The 14,752-nt window shown below is 40.8% G+C and overlaps 1 protein-coding gene across 1 annotated transcript in view; it reads left to right on the top strand.

The window, feature by feature from the left end:
* The window catches only part of Fbn2 (fibrillin 2), a 211,793-nt gene that overhangs the window by 156,736 nt on the left and 40,305 nt on the right, over window positions 1-14,752 (top strand). Inside the window, 11 exon segments of the mRNA XM_028891611.2 lie at window positions 289-414; window positions 3,374-3,496; window positions 4,366-4,488; window positions 6,633-6,794; window positions 7,477-7,545; window positions 8,152-8,277; window positions 9,324-9,449; window positions 10,040-10,192; window positions 12,893-12,961; window positions 14,289-14,414; window positions 14,608-14,733. Coding sequence (XP_028747444.1) covers window positions 289-414; window positions 3,374-3,496; window positions 4,366-4,488; window positions 6,633-6,794; window positions 7,477-7,545; window positions 8,152-8,277; window positions 9,324-9,449; window positions 10,040-10,192; window positions 12,893-12,961; window positions 14,289-14,414; window positions 14,608-14,733 — 1,329 coding nt within the window.

The raw sequence follows: 14,752 nt of genomic DNA, 5'->3' as shown, positions 1-14,752 counted from the left end.
GAGCTCTTGGTCATATCTACTAATACTGCTTTGAATACTAATTCATCAGTGGGTATTAAAGAGAACTGAAAGAAACCCCATCAATCTACATTATAGCTGAGTGTCGGGGTGTAAGTTAGGGGAGCTTCCATCTCCAGGCCTCAGACGCTAACTCTATGAATGGGATTAATCCTTGCTTCATATTAATGAACACCAACTCCAGCCACTAAAACCGATTTCATTTCCGAGCAAGGACATACATGTGTCATGAAATTTGGAACTTCACAGGGATGTCTTTTTACCCTGCAGACGTTGACGAGTGTGCAGAGAACATAAACCTTTGTGAGAATGGCCAGTGCCTGAACGTGCCGGGAGCTTACCGCTGCGAGTGCGAAATGGGCTTCACCCCAGCCTCAGACAGCAGGTCCTGCCAAGGTGGGTCGCCAGGCTTCCAATTCGTTTTCAAGTTGGATCAGCTACAGCAAATGAAACCACGGAAAAGGCTGGAACGGGCTCCACCTGGAAGCAGAATACACACAGTGCACGCTGCACATATAAAAGCCGCCCGTTTGAGCATGGATTATTTTGTGGAATGAATAATGAGGAAGGCTGGCTTTCATCTCTTATGAAATATTTCTGGCTAAGATCCAATAGTTGGAAATTTAGCTTATTCCTTTTTTAAAAAACTGTTTCTTTTTTTTTCCCTTTTGTGTCACTAAATGAATGACATATGACACACCTCTTCAGTTTTTAAATGGTGATCTATTGCCCCCCTCAGCCATCTGTATTTATTACACTTAGTAAAGTCAAAGCAGATTGTTTCTGGCATTTCCTTTCCTGTTTAAGTCTGCGATGTGTATGTCTGAGACTAGAAGCCTCCTAAGTCCACCAAGGACTTGTTTACCTCTGCTCAAGAGGGGGGGAAATACATCATCTCTCTCCTAAAAATGGGGCTTTGTGTCTGGTATGCTATCTGTCTGGGTGGGGGGAATGGATTTTCTCTCAAGTTAGAGATTCAATTCATAGTACACGTACACGTAGTTTGGGCCATCAGCATGCTATAGGAAATACAATATGATTGAAGAATGAAAAGAATTTAGTTTTGTTGTGAGACCATGGAACTTCAACCAAATTTGCCATTCATAGAAATGCTACAAATTTTTTTCTTAAAAAAGTGACTCCCTCAACTCCAAATCTGGCTCCTCCTCTTCCTTCTCCTCCAACCCGTCAAGCTAACTCTCAGGCAAAGATGATAAAATGAAACAAATCTCAGTCCCTTTCCCTACTGTAGTGTGAAAGAAATGGCGAGTACCAGCACAGACACACACACACACACACACACACACACACCAATATCAACCAGACCCAGACAAATTGTACTGGGGAGACTCACAGCGAAACCTCACCCCACCCCACCATCAGAAAGTAGACCTTAAGAGAGAAATTACGCCTGAGAGACAGTGATGTCTGAGTAACTAGTCTGCAGTGTGGATTGCATCTGTGCATGGTGGTCGATGAAGGCCCTAGGGGAAGATGACATTCTTTTTTGATCTGTTACCAGTGCATTCTGTATCATTAGAATTGTTGAGCACCAGTAATATAAAGGCTGTGTTTTCATCCTGTCTTACACAACTGCTGCATTAGTATAAATGGGAAGCTTTTGGTCATTCATTTAAGAGTGAAATGTGTGCTCGCAAAGATGAGGCCATTCTCTCTCCATTGGCAGACTACCAACAGTTTATTTGCAACCTACATGAAGAAACCTTTGCTCTCTTTCCTTAGAAGACAGCTCTCTTGTCCCAACAAAGGGCAACGCACATTTGAATATTAGCTGAACATTTAACATAATTTGAACAGCCCCTTAGACCTACGATAATTAAAAGCAAAGGAGTGTAACTATTTTAAATGGCCAGGAGACCCTCTTAAATTTAAGATACAACTGTTGCAAGGTAGTGTTTGAAATGACTTACCTACAGAGCCTGCTCAATGACTCAGCAAGGGAAGGTGCTTGCCACCAAGCCTGATGACATGAGGTCTGTCCCGGGACCCACATGGTGGAGAAAGAGGGCTAATATCCACAAATCACCCTCTGCCATCCACATGTAAGCTGTGATGTACACACGCACACACACACACTAAATAAATAAATAAATAAATAAATAAATAAATAAATAAATGTAATTTTTAAGAATCATTTTTAAAGAATTGTTTTCTTAAAAAAGAATGACTTTTCTAGTCTAACCTACATGTTACATGTGGGCTTCATTCTCACAGTACTGGACAATTTACATATTAAAGTGTCCACCTTCTTTTTGTGGGTGCAAGTACATTATTTCTGCAATTCTGCCTCTACTGTTTCTGTGCCTTGTTTTCACTTGTAAAGTGTGACTACTTTGTATTTATTGCCCTTTGACTGCAGCCTCATGAAATGGTTTTATAAACTGAGTTTCTGATTTTAGTACAAATATTTTATGTTAAGATTTTACAAGGGTATGTGTGTTGTGGAGTAGGGTGGCATGTGTACGTGTGAATGTGAGTGCTCATGGAGCCCAGAAGAGGGTATCAAGTTCCTGAAGCTGGATTTGCAGATGGTTGTGAGCCGTTGAATGTGGCTATGAGGAATCAAACTCAGGTCTTCTGGAAGAGCAGTGTGCGCTCTGAACTACTGAGCCACCCCTCCAGGTCTGTTAGTAGCTGTATTTTAGCAAAATAGAGAGAAATTTATGGGTATGGATCATGTTATTTCATGGTATAAGGAACAGTATACATGTTTATAAATGATTTTATGGTAATAAGTCACATTATAAAATGAACTAAAATTAAGTGTTAAAGACTTTTACCAATATATTTAATATGTAGTGTTATGTCATTTTATATTTCAGTATGCCAATTACAAACTACATAATGTTTGTATGAATTAGGTAGAATCTTTCCTTTGTTTTTGCTTTTTAAAATTTCACTAATTTGATGAGTTTGCATTTAATTTTTGTATTCTACTTACACTACCTAAGCTGACACTTGCTATTAGAGTATATTGTAATCCAAAACAGTTATAACATTAGACATTTGGGTCTAGGGTGTAGCGCAGTGGTAAAGCCCTTGGCTCACATGCATGGGTCTCTATGTCATATTCCTAGCACTGCAGAAAGGGGAAAAGGTATAAGACACCCATTGAACCAAAATAGGATTTGTTTTATATCTTATACTATAGATTAAGCAAGTCTTACTTACCATTTGGACTGTTTATCTAGCCAAAGACGAAGTTAAAAAAAAAAAGAAAGAAAAAAGATTACTGCTCATAAATATCTTAGAATTTAGAAAAATCCATTGTTCCATGTTAAACACTTTAAATATCTTTGTCAACAAGAGGTGACCTTATTTTTCATGTCCTCAGATATTGATGAATGCTCTTTCCAAAACATCTGTGTCTTTGGAACCTGCAACAATTTGCCTGGGATGTTTCACTGTATCTGTGATGATGGTTACGAGCTGGACAGGACAGGAGGAAACTGCACAGGTATTGTGAGTCAGGGCAACTGTGTTCTCATTGCTTGGCATTAATGTTCTAGGCTAACTACATAAACTTTTCAAAACTGACATGTACATTAGGCTGTGCATGTTTGCAAAAAAGAAAAAGTACATTCTGATACATTTGCTTTCTACTATGGAATTTATTTGCATTTAGATAAACAACTTCATTATTTAATACAAAACCAGTAAGTATTCATATACATGTGGGAACATATGTGAATTTGTACATATATTTCATTTTTCCTTAATTTTTAACAAAATGTATTATAAACAATTCTTGCAAATAAAAACCATCATATAACAAAATTAACCAGACCCAAAGCATACGGTGAACCTCTACACAGGCTGGATAGCAATTCTGAGCCTGCGGAGCTTCTCACTGGATTCTTGGTTTTTCTTAAGCAGGTAATTTTTCTTCCTCAGAATTGCAAAATTTGATTATTGCATATATATTAGGATATTAAGTGGCATTGTTGAAAATGTCATTTTCTATGAGTTCCAGGCCTTTCTGGTCTACATAGTAAATTTCAGACCAGTCAGGACTATAAAGTATAACCCTATTATCTCCCCCTACACACTCAAAAATACACACACACACACACACACACACACACACACACACACGCGCGCGCGCACACACGCACACACGCACACACACACATATACAAACATACACATATAAAATCTGCACCATTACAGAACCTGTTTTGTTTATATTGAATCTTTTATTTTCATTTTGCTGAGTCTTCTACAACAATCTTTAATAACTTGGGGAAAAGGTCCACCCAATTCCTTAAACTAGCACTTCATATGTAGAAGTAAAGATGTTAACATGGGCATCTTACATGTTCATAGATATTGATGAGTGTGCAGATCCCATAAACTGTGTCAACGGCCTATGTGTGAACACGCCTGGTCGCTATGAGTGTAACTGCCCACCTGACTTTCAGCTGAACCCCACTGGCGTGGGTTGTGTTGGTAAGTGAAAGATAAATGAAATATATAGAGTCATCTGGACAAAGCTGAATGTTTAGATTCTCTTGGTAGTTAACTGTAATGTGTATTTGATATAATTCATTTAAAGAAAAACAGCCTGTTCACTTAAGAGACACTCTAGATGATTCTAAGTTTATAATCTGAAGGGCAGTTTGGAGTACAAAACCAAGAAAGGGGGAAGTAGATATTTGAGTTAGCAGGGACCAAATCCTTACTAAAATAAGTGATAATTTTTTTCAGTATAGATTTTTATTTTCTATAAACTCCATTAAAAATTATTTTAAAACATTGAAGAGGAACCATTGAATGCAGATAATAAAGGACAGTGCTCTTTACTTCTGAAGGATCTATGAACCATAAATTTCTATACCAATTTTATATGCCTACGATGTTGACGTACTGACTCTTTCAATGATGTGTTTATATACATAAGATGTTCATTATATTACTTGTGGTGACACAGACTTAGAAACCGATTTAACAAACTGTACAGATTTTTTAAATGCAATCCAAAACTCTCAGGAAGCTGAGTCAGGAGGATTGCACATTGGAGTCTGATCTGTGCTGCAGAATAAAGCCATATCTCAAAACAGATAAACGAGAAATATAAGCATTTGGACATCGTAGAACTCATACACAGTTGCTCCACAAAGCAAGTGCAATTAGATGCTGAAAGTCAGTGTTTTGCATGACAAAAAAGTCATTTATCTAAGTTTTAAATTAGTGCATTAAAACTGTTTTATGAGAACACATGCAAAAGCTACTAGCTGGGAATTTGAACAGTCAAGTAGGACAAGACAGGAAGGGAGTATAAAGGTAAAAGGGGGGATGAGGAAGGAAGGGATGCCAAAGGAATTCAGAGCTAGCAAGGGAGAGACCATGAGCTAACTCAGTTCTCTGCACCGAAGGTTTGGCATCAGAAACAAATGAAAATATCTCAGTGTAACAGTGAGAGGCAGCCAGATGGTTGCGCTGTAGGCAGCTGAAAGTGAAAGGTACTTTGTGGACTCATAAAGACTTTCAGAACACTCTGGTTAGGATGAGACCTCTTAGGGGTGACCTGGCCTAAAGCAGTTCTTTCGGAAGGATTACTCTGGCTCCAAAGGCCAAGACAGACTGGACCTGGGCCGAGGATCGAAGCTAAGAGATGAGTTAGGAGGCCATTGTAGTAGTCTAGGTTAAAGAAGATGCTGGTGTCTGGAATTCAGACCAAGGGGGAAAGGCATCAGTGACGTCAGTTGCCAGATACATTTTGAAGATAAAGTTATCAAGCCTTGTTATTACTGGTATGAAAAAGGAATGAGAGTAAGATACCCGAAATGGCAGCAAGCCTGGACAGCTGAGAAAAGTGGAAACTTCCATAGACTGAAAACCCCTAAGACTCAAGGACAAGTAGAACAGATCTGTATGGGGAACAAAGAGTATCCAGTTTAATTTTTTGGAAGTGTTAACTTGGAAATAACTAATAATACTTGAGAAAAAATAAGCAGAAAGGTTTAGAACTCAGAAGAAAGGTGAGAGAGAATTCTGAACTTGAGATCACTCGAGGGAAAAAGAAAATACTGTTTAAAGCTGTGGTTCAAGATGGTAACTACAGAGATGAGACGGTCTTCCCGGTCACTGGAACCTGTGGCTGAAGAGTTTAGTTTGACAACCTTTTGACAATCTGCGAATGTTGCTGTGAAGATTGAAGTCAAGCCATTGGGGGATGCAGATGAAAGGAGCAGAATGAGATTGTTAACATGTCCCAAGCTTAGTTAACTTCTCCTAGGTATGTTTCCACGTCTTTACAAACTCAAGATACAGATTAGTTCTGCCCAGTCTTATTATGTTCACCTTATTTGAAATGTCCAGAGTACCCCCAAATAAGGAATGCCTCCCTGTGTTGTTTATTCCCTGGATATATGGAAAACGGTCTATGGTTTCTAGTGACCACCATCTGTCATCATGTCTTGTGGTTGACTCAATCTTCTGAGAAGTTTAAAAGCAAAGGAGTGTATTGTGCAGGGGACTAGGATGTGCCCTCCACATCAGTGTGCAAAATCTTGAACTTAGTCTTTCAAACGCCTTCCTGAGGGGTTCTCTCCATAGCAAGGACCACTTTAAGCTCTTCTGTTGTTCTGCAGACAACCGCGTGGGCAACTGTTACTTGAAGTTTGGTCCTCGAGGAGATGGGAGTCTGTCCTGCAACACAGAGATCGGGGTGGGCGTCAGTCGCTCCTCCTGCTGCTGCTCCCTGGGGAAGGCCTGGGGAAACCCCTGCGAGACGTGTCCCCCTGTAAATAGCAGTAAGTATGGAACCGGGAGAAGAGGAATGGAACATTCCTAGTCCAGGATAGAAACAAGTTGCTATTGCATTCTTGGAGGGGGGGGGGTCTTTGGACTGTTGTCAGTGGTTCTGCTGAAATCTGCCAAGAATGTTTTTATAGAAAAGGAATTTCAGTTCCTTTCTTCCTATATTTTTTCATTATGTTTCTCTAAAAAAAATTTTTTTTTATCTAAATGGTGATAATGTCAATTCTCCATGGTATCACACATGAAGACCACTCCCGGGTCTTCTCGGAGGTTGTTAGTTCAAGCCCATAGGTGGAGTGTATCCTGAAGTCAGTCACAGGGCACTTTAAATGGAAACATGTGTTCTGATATGCTCAAAACCCAAGCCTTTGTGTCATAGACTCCTGACGTTTTTTATTGACTTGCCAAGTCATTTGTGATATGAATTATCTAAAAGGAAGTGTTTTCTTTAAAATAAAAACAACAAAAAAAAAGGTTTTTGTTATCCCACTGCATTGTCATTGATGAAGTAATGATATTTGGGAGTAAAATGTGATATACATTATTGCACATGCATTTGAAAGGACACGTGGACATCCCCTGAGGATTTGAGTTTGGCAGTTGCTGAATGTTTGCTGATTGTTTTTACCACTGCGATCCAAGAATCAAACTTTGTTTTCCTCCCCCCTCCCCCAGCTGAATATTATACCCTGTGTCCTGGAGGTGAAGGCTTTAGACCAAACCCCATCACGATCATCTTAGAGGGTGAGTTCATCCCTAGTTGTCATGTCATTTTTAATAAGGTAAATGTCCTAGTTTAGAGGGAAGCGGGTACAAAAGTCAGTGTGAAGCCAGGCCAGCAGGATTCTAGGGTGGAATTGCAGGTAGACAGTCTGTCACACACGTGAAGCAACAATTTAACTGAGAAGTATCCATCCACATGCAACAATTTAGCTGAGAAGTATCCATCTGCATGCAACAATTTAACTGAGAAGTATCCATCCGCATGCAACAATTTAACTGAGAAGTAGTCATCCGCATGCAACAATTTAACTGAGAAGTAGTCATCCGCATGCAACAATTTAACTGAGGAGTAGCCATCCATTGCCGGCATCTGGCGTACAGTTGTTATGCAGAGAAACTTTGTGTTACATTGTCCCCAACAAATTACACGCAGCTTGCTTCCATTACTCTCCTCAGCAAACAGCAACAAAGGCAAGAGAATCTCAGTCAGAAGAAATGCAGCACTTACCGGCCTCCCCGTTAGGTGCACAGATGTCTGTGGTCCAGAAGAGCCGTCATGTTTGAAAGCTGCAAATACTGACTCTTTGGTCGTGATGTTTGTTGTTAATGGACTGTCTCCTCTTGTAGACATTGACGAATGTCAGGAGTTGCCCGGGCTCTGCCAGGGCGGGAACTGTATCAACACTTTTGGGAGTTTCCAGTGTGAGTGCCCACAGGGCTACTACCTCAGTGAGGAGACCCGCATCTGTGAAGGTGAGGGAAACTGGTGCTATTCCCTGCCACAGTGTCGCCTCTCATGGCCCTGGACCCTGCATCCTACCATAGGGCTCTGTTGAGACTGATAGCTTTCATCTTTTCATAACAATGTTGGTCCTTTGTATAGTGATGAACTCAGTTTGCAGTTCCTCTGCAATGATTTACTAAAAAAAAAAAAAAAAAAAAAAAAAAAAAAAAAAAAAAAAAAAGAGTAAGATGATTGGCTAAGAATAATTGAAAATGGAATTTTGAAGATGAAGTTAGTTACATGTAAATGTTGACAATCAATTTAAGTAGGAACCTGTAAACGTAAATGTGACTGCAAATCAATATTGGTCACTAATTTCTGAACGTTGGATATAATATAAAGACGTTGAAATGTTGTATGGATTCTTTCTCCCTCCCCTTTGTCACATGGCAGTTATAATTTTATTTTTAGGGAACCGTCTTGCCTCTGGAGGCGAGGTCCATCCTTGTCCTTATTGCTTCAAGTTCTGGCTAGCAGTATAACTTCAGCGTTGGTGTGTCGGATGAGGGACTGTTTCTAAAACTGAACATTAAGAATGAAACATTATTTCATTACAGCCTTTAGTTTTGAACTTACTAGCCAAAGGCATCTGAAATGTGACCTACCCTCCATTGAGAACCTTTGAGGGGACTTCTAATTTGAAAGAAGGATCACATAGCCTACACTCAGTTTAAAGTTGCTGTTAAAATTTAATTTGAATGGCATAAGGAAAAAGCAGACTTCAAAGAAATTCCTCTTGAAGAATGTGAATTTCCCCAAATGTATACAGGCATGAGGCGATTTTTTTTTATATATAGTTCAGAATTTTTAGGATTGGGAGCTTTTTATCTTTTGTTGTTCTTTTTAAGAAATACGTTCTTGTGGCGTGTAAATGTAAACACATCCTTTGAGGGTATTTTTTATTTCTGAATCTTATAAACACGGAATTAGGGAATCACCTGCCGTCTGTTCAGTAAACTATACTATATACACTCATAGAGCCAACCTAACTCCTGGACATTCTCACCTCCTCTAGATATTGACGAATGTTTTGCCCACCCCGGCGTGTGTGGACCTGGCACCTGCTACAACACCCTGGGGAATTACACTTGCATCTGCCCACCCGAGTACATGCAAGTCAACGGCGGGCACAACTGCATGGGTCAGTAGCCATCGCCGAGATGCACTGCGGGAGTCCAGGCTGCTGGCATTGCAGCCAGGACACCTCTCTTCTCAGAATTACTTACTGTTCAGAGCCCCCGGAAATGTAATTTAGTGAATGAGTAATCGTTATGAGTGAGGAAGTGTGTCAGAGTCCTATGAACTGCTGCTGTCCCTCAAGCTTTTAATCTTCCACCACATGGTTACATAGTCTGTAAATCTGAGGTTTTAAAAAAAGGAGCATTGGAGTTACAGATCTTGGATAATTTTGATTCTCCATGTATATAAAATGCACTTTGTATAGACAAGGGGATATTTAAATTTCAATACTTAATTATTTTTTCAATTAAATTAATGTTGTTAATTAAATGGATAGTTTAGTAGAAGAGGAAATGCATGCTCATTTGCCCATAAATGCCTTGCCTAAAAGCAGAGGCTGTCCATCTGGAAATGATGGAGCAGTCCAGAGAGTTAAGATAGCTGAACAAGACAGACCTTTTCCAGAGTTGTATCACCTCAGGAAAGTCAGCTGACCAAGCACCCTGGTCTCACTGCTCCCGATGCCCAGCTGACCCATTTCTCTCCATGTAGACATGAGGAAAAGCTTTTGCTACCGAAGCTATAATGGGACCACTTGTGAAAACGAGTTACCTTTTAACGTGACCAAGAGGATGTGCTGCTGTACATACAATGTCGGCAAAGCCTGGAACAAACCTTGTGAGCCGTGCCCTACGCCAGGAACAGGTAGGTAACACAGTTCACGCTCCGCTCGAGGCTTTGTCTGACACACAGTCACAGTGTGTGTGACTATAGCCTGAGGGGCTCAGTTCCAGAGATCCCCAAAGCATGCATGCTATGGCTTCATTTCCCAAATGACCTGAGCCAAACACCAACTCTTGAGACATAAGCCGCATAAGCTCCAAATCTCAAAAGGAGGCAAGCACCGTTGCTAGAATTTATAGCATTGGTCTACATGCAACCACCATCAAATAAGACTGGCCATTTATTTATTCATCAAGTGAATTTATTGAGCAACTACTGTTTGTCACTGGGTTTATCATAGAAGGTGTAGTATTTTGGTAATGTAACTTAAAAGCTAGCAACTTCAGTAATAATTGTTTAAATTACATCTTGAAAAATAGGTTTAAAAAAGTATTTGCTGAAGAAACGTTGCTTGAAAAATACGTTTAAAAAGGAATTTCATGAAAAGACTGCAGAAACCAGCTTGTTAATGTGTTCCTTGTGTAGCTCCTCCCACAACACAGAAGGGATCTTTACAGGACAATACATTTTAAATTATGTTATTATTGTATGTGTACAGATGTTTTCCTTTGTATGTATCTGTGCCTGGTGCCTGCAGAGGCCAGAGGAGGGCACCGAATCTCCAGGAATTGGGAATTATAGATGGTTGTGATGTGCCACGTGCATGCTGGGAATGGGACCCAGAAGAACATGTCTCCAGCCTTTCATGGAAGGATTTTTCACAAGTGCAAATTCCATTGAAAGGAAAAAAAAAAAAAAGAAACCTCACAGAGACAAGAATAGCAACCATTTGTCTTTAAATTATTCTTCGTCTAGACCCTATGAGGCCTAGAGAATAAAAATTTTTCATAGTTACAGATCCTGAAAGCTGACCTCAGAGAACCAATAGGAGGCAGGATGTGCATTGGTTACCAAATACTGACTCGGCACACGGTCAAACATTTTTTAAGAGGATGCTAAAATGAATTCAGGGAGGAGGTGTGGACAGGTGGTACAGGGACTCAAATCCAGCAGTGTGTCACTTTCCTCATCACGTGACGAACACCTGACGGACCCGTCTCGGGGATGACAGATGTATTTTGTCTCCTGTGTTCCAAAAGTCAGGACCCATCACGGCAGGGAAAGTTGAGTGGAGCAGTTTGGCCCAGGGTAGCAGGGGGAGGGGGGCTTGAGGTTCCAGCTTGTTCACCGAGGGTAGACCAGGAGGCAGGGGACAGAGGCAGGAGGCAGAAGCAGATGTGACCTTTAAAGACCAACCCTTCCAGACTGATTGCACCAGGCATGCCCAGCCGCTGAATGCTCCATCAGCCTCAAACACTGCAACCTCGGTTAAAAAGCCAGAGGCCAAGTGTTCAAAGGGTGAGCTGGGCAGGGGCGTCTCCGAACTAAGAACTAAGATGAGTGACGACAGCTAGAGACAGATAGGAAGACAGATAAATGGGTGGGGTAGGAAGGTAAGTAGGTAGTTAGGTAGTTAGATAGATGATAGGTAGGTAGGTAGGTAGGTAGATAGATAGATAGATAGATAGATAGATAGATAGATAGATAGATAGATTAAATGGATAGGTGGATGGATGGATGGGTGAGTAGATAGGTAGGTAGATGGATGGATGGATGGATGGATAGATAGATGGATGATAGGGAGGTGGATGGATCGATGGGTAGATGGATGAGAGAGAGATAAATAAAGATGCATATCTGAAGGTGACCAAGCTATTAGAAAACAATGAATGGAAAACTCTGTGTTTACTGATGGAAGAAAACCACAAAACCCTCACACTGATGTCACCGAGAGTCGCGTGCCATATGCATTTTACCACTACAGTCTCAGTCACACACTTGCGTCATGACCGCCATCCAAAACACTTTGCTCTAACAAATCGGTGTTTCTTTACATTTCTGTTGGTTTGGTGAGTCATAGGAAAGAGCCCTCGTAGTCTCTATTTTATTTCTCAGATTTCACTGCCCAATAGGTAGACCATTAAAAAAAAAACAAAAAAACGGAACAAAATTCGGGCCTCACTCTTGGGCCACCTCTAGCCCGTGTCTCCCTGCACAACCTCTCTGCACATCTGTGCCTTGTGCAATCGTGGCCTCTTTAAATTCAGTTTCTCAATCTTTATCAATTGGATATTTTTGTTACGATTTCAAATTTCTACTTATTAGTGTGTGTGTGTGTGTGTGTGTGTGTGTGTGTGTGTGTAGGTCAGAAGACAGCTTTGTGAAGTTGGTTCTCTCCTCACACTTGGATGAGAACTCCAGGGATCCAGCTCAGGTGTCAGGCTTACTCCATGAGAACTTCCACAGCTGAGCCCCCTAAGAAGCCCGAATTGAACCATTATTAACACCCTTTGTATCACAAGGGGGAAATAATTTAATTGCCAAAGAAATTTTGTCTTCTTTCGTACTTTGCTTACTTTCTCCTGCTATCAGTCAATGAAAAGTTGATGACAGAGATGGCAATGATAGAGGATGCCCAGATCGTTTGCAGAAGCAGATGTTATTAGCAAATGTATACAATTACAATTTGAAAGACTGGTTGTGAATATTATGAAAATGCTCTTTTTGCTGAAAATGATGGTATAAATTATGGTATAATCATGGTATGAAAATTATGGTGTAAAGTTAATTTGAATGTGTCTGAGAATGTTAAGAGTGCCTGTCTTTGTTTCTGTTTTAAAGCTGACTTTAAAACTATATGTGGAAATATTCCCGGATTCACCTTTGACATCCACACAGGGAAAGCCGTTGGTGAGTTTATTCCCATTATATTTGTGATGCACACATACATATGTAAACATATGCATTTATATGTCACAGTTTGTACGCAAGTGTCTCACAATGTAACAGTAACACAAAATCTAATAATCTGGATTCCAGGCTAATGTGATTAGTTAATTAATTAATCAAGAAACCATGCTTGCAGACTATGATCAAGTGTTAATGATAGTATTATATTTCATCAGCATTGCCTAGCAATTTAATTATGATGATTACTTGACAATCAAATCCCATGCATACCATGCAAAAAAATCAAATTTCTCTTGCCATGCATATTGTCTTACAAGTCTAAACCTTATTTTGTGTTTGTGGGGGTGGATTGCCTCAGATGTGTTTGTGTGGGTGCATATGCATTTGTGTGCCAGTATTTCTAAAGGCCAGAGACTGATACCTGATGTCTTCCCTCAACACTTTCCACATTATTTCCTGAGACAGGCTCTCTCACTGAACCTAAAGGTCTCTTACTCAGCTAAGCAAGCTGGCCAGGAGCTCCAGGGATCCACTCATCTCTGATCCCTCCCCTCTCAGCCCTGGGGTTACAGATGCATGCCACTGTGTCCAACTTTTATGTGGACGTTAGGGATCTGAACTCGGGTCCTTATGCTCACATGGCAAGCACTAACCCACTGAACCACCCCTCTCTATACCCCCCTTCATCTTATTTTAACTGCTAGTTACTATTTTCAAAAATACATCTTAAGGTTTTTGTTGTATATTTTAATACCATCCCTTTCATTTGATCTCATTATGAATGTACAGAATTCCTTTTCAGATAAATTGCTTCCTTCTGAGTGGAATTTCAGTTGTGAACTCTATTTTTTCCTTCCTAGTTTAAGCAATATAATTTTAAGTCTCTTTGAAGGAATCTACTTTGTGTGTGTGTGTGTGTGTGTGTGTGTGTGTGTGTGTGTGTGTGTGTAACAAAATACATTAACTTAAGGGAACATAGCTTTCTCCGATGAATGGCAGCTGTTGGGGTCACCTGACACAACTGGTGGGTGGGTCTTGATTCCTTAAGAGATGCCCTTGATTTATTACCACATAAAATCACTTTCTGTGTTTGGTTTGCCATCCACCTCCATCTTTCCAAAGCTCTTTAGAGGAACTAATGGTCTCTAAACTGGAACTGCGGTCTCTAGTTCTTCATAAGTTATAAGACCATTCATGCCAGTTTGCGTCTGACTTGAACAGAGAGTACATCTTTTTACTTCAGGCTACCCATGGCATTGTTTTCAGGTAAGATGGTAAATATGTTTAGCAGAAACACATGCATTTTACCAAATCCATTCGATTTCAGACATCGACGAATGCAAAGAGATTCCAGGCATCTGTGCAAACGGTGTGTGCATTAACCAGATCGGCAGTTTCCGCTGCGAATGCCCGACAGGCTTCAGCTACAATGACCTGCTCTTGGTCTGCGAAGGTAACCTGGGACGTCTGTGTCCGTCCTCCAGAGACTTTGCTGTCTCTGCCTAAGTGGCTTTTAGGTGGGCCTCTGGGTTTTGTACCACCTCTTCGGCAGCGGTTAAGAGTTGAGTGTGGACGTTGGTGGACTGAATCTGATCCCAGAGCGGTAGTGAAAAGACTTGCTTACCTGGACCCCATTGCCTTTCCAGACATCGACGAGTGCAGCAACGGCGACAACCTCTGCCAGCGCAATGCAGACTGCATCAACAGCCCCGGCAGCTACCGCTGCGAGTGTGCCGCTGGCTTCAAACTCTCTCCCAACGGGGCCTGTGTAGGTAAGCAAGGGGCTAGCAG

The sequence above is a fragment of the Peromyscus leucopus genome, chromosome 19 (genome assembly GCF_004664715.2).
Source record: "Peromyscus leucopus breed LL Stock chromosome 19, UCI_PerLeu_2.1, whole genome shotgun sequence".
In the NCBI taxonomy this organism is placed as follows: domain Eukaryota; kingdom Metazoa; phylum Chordata; class Mammalia; order Rodentia; family Cricetidae; genus Peromyscus; species Peromyscus leucopus.
This window is presented reverse-complemented; position numbering and strand designations above follow the sequence as displayed.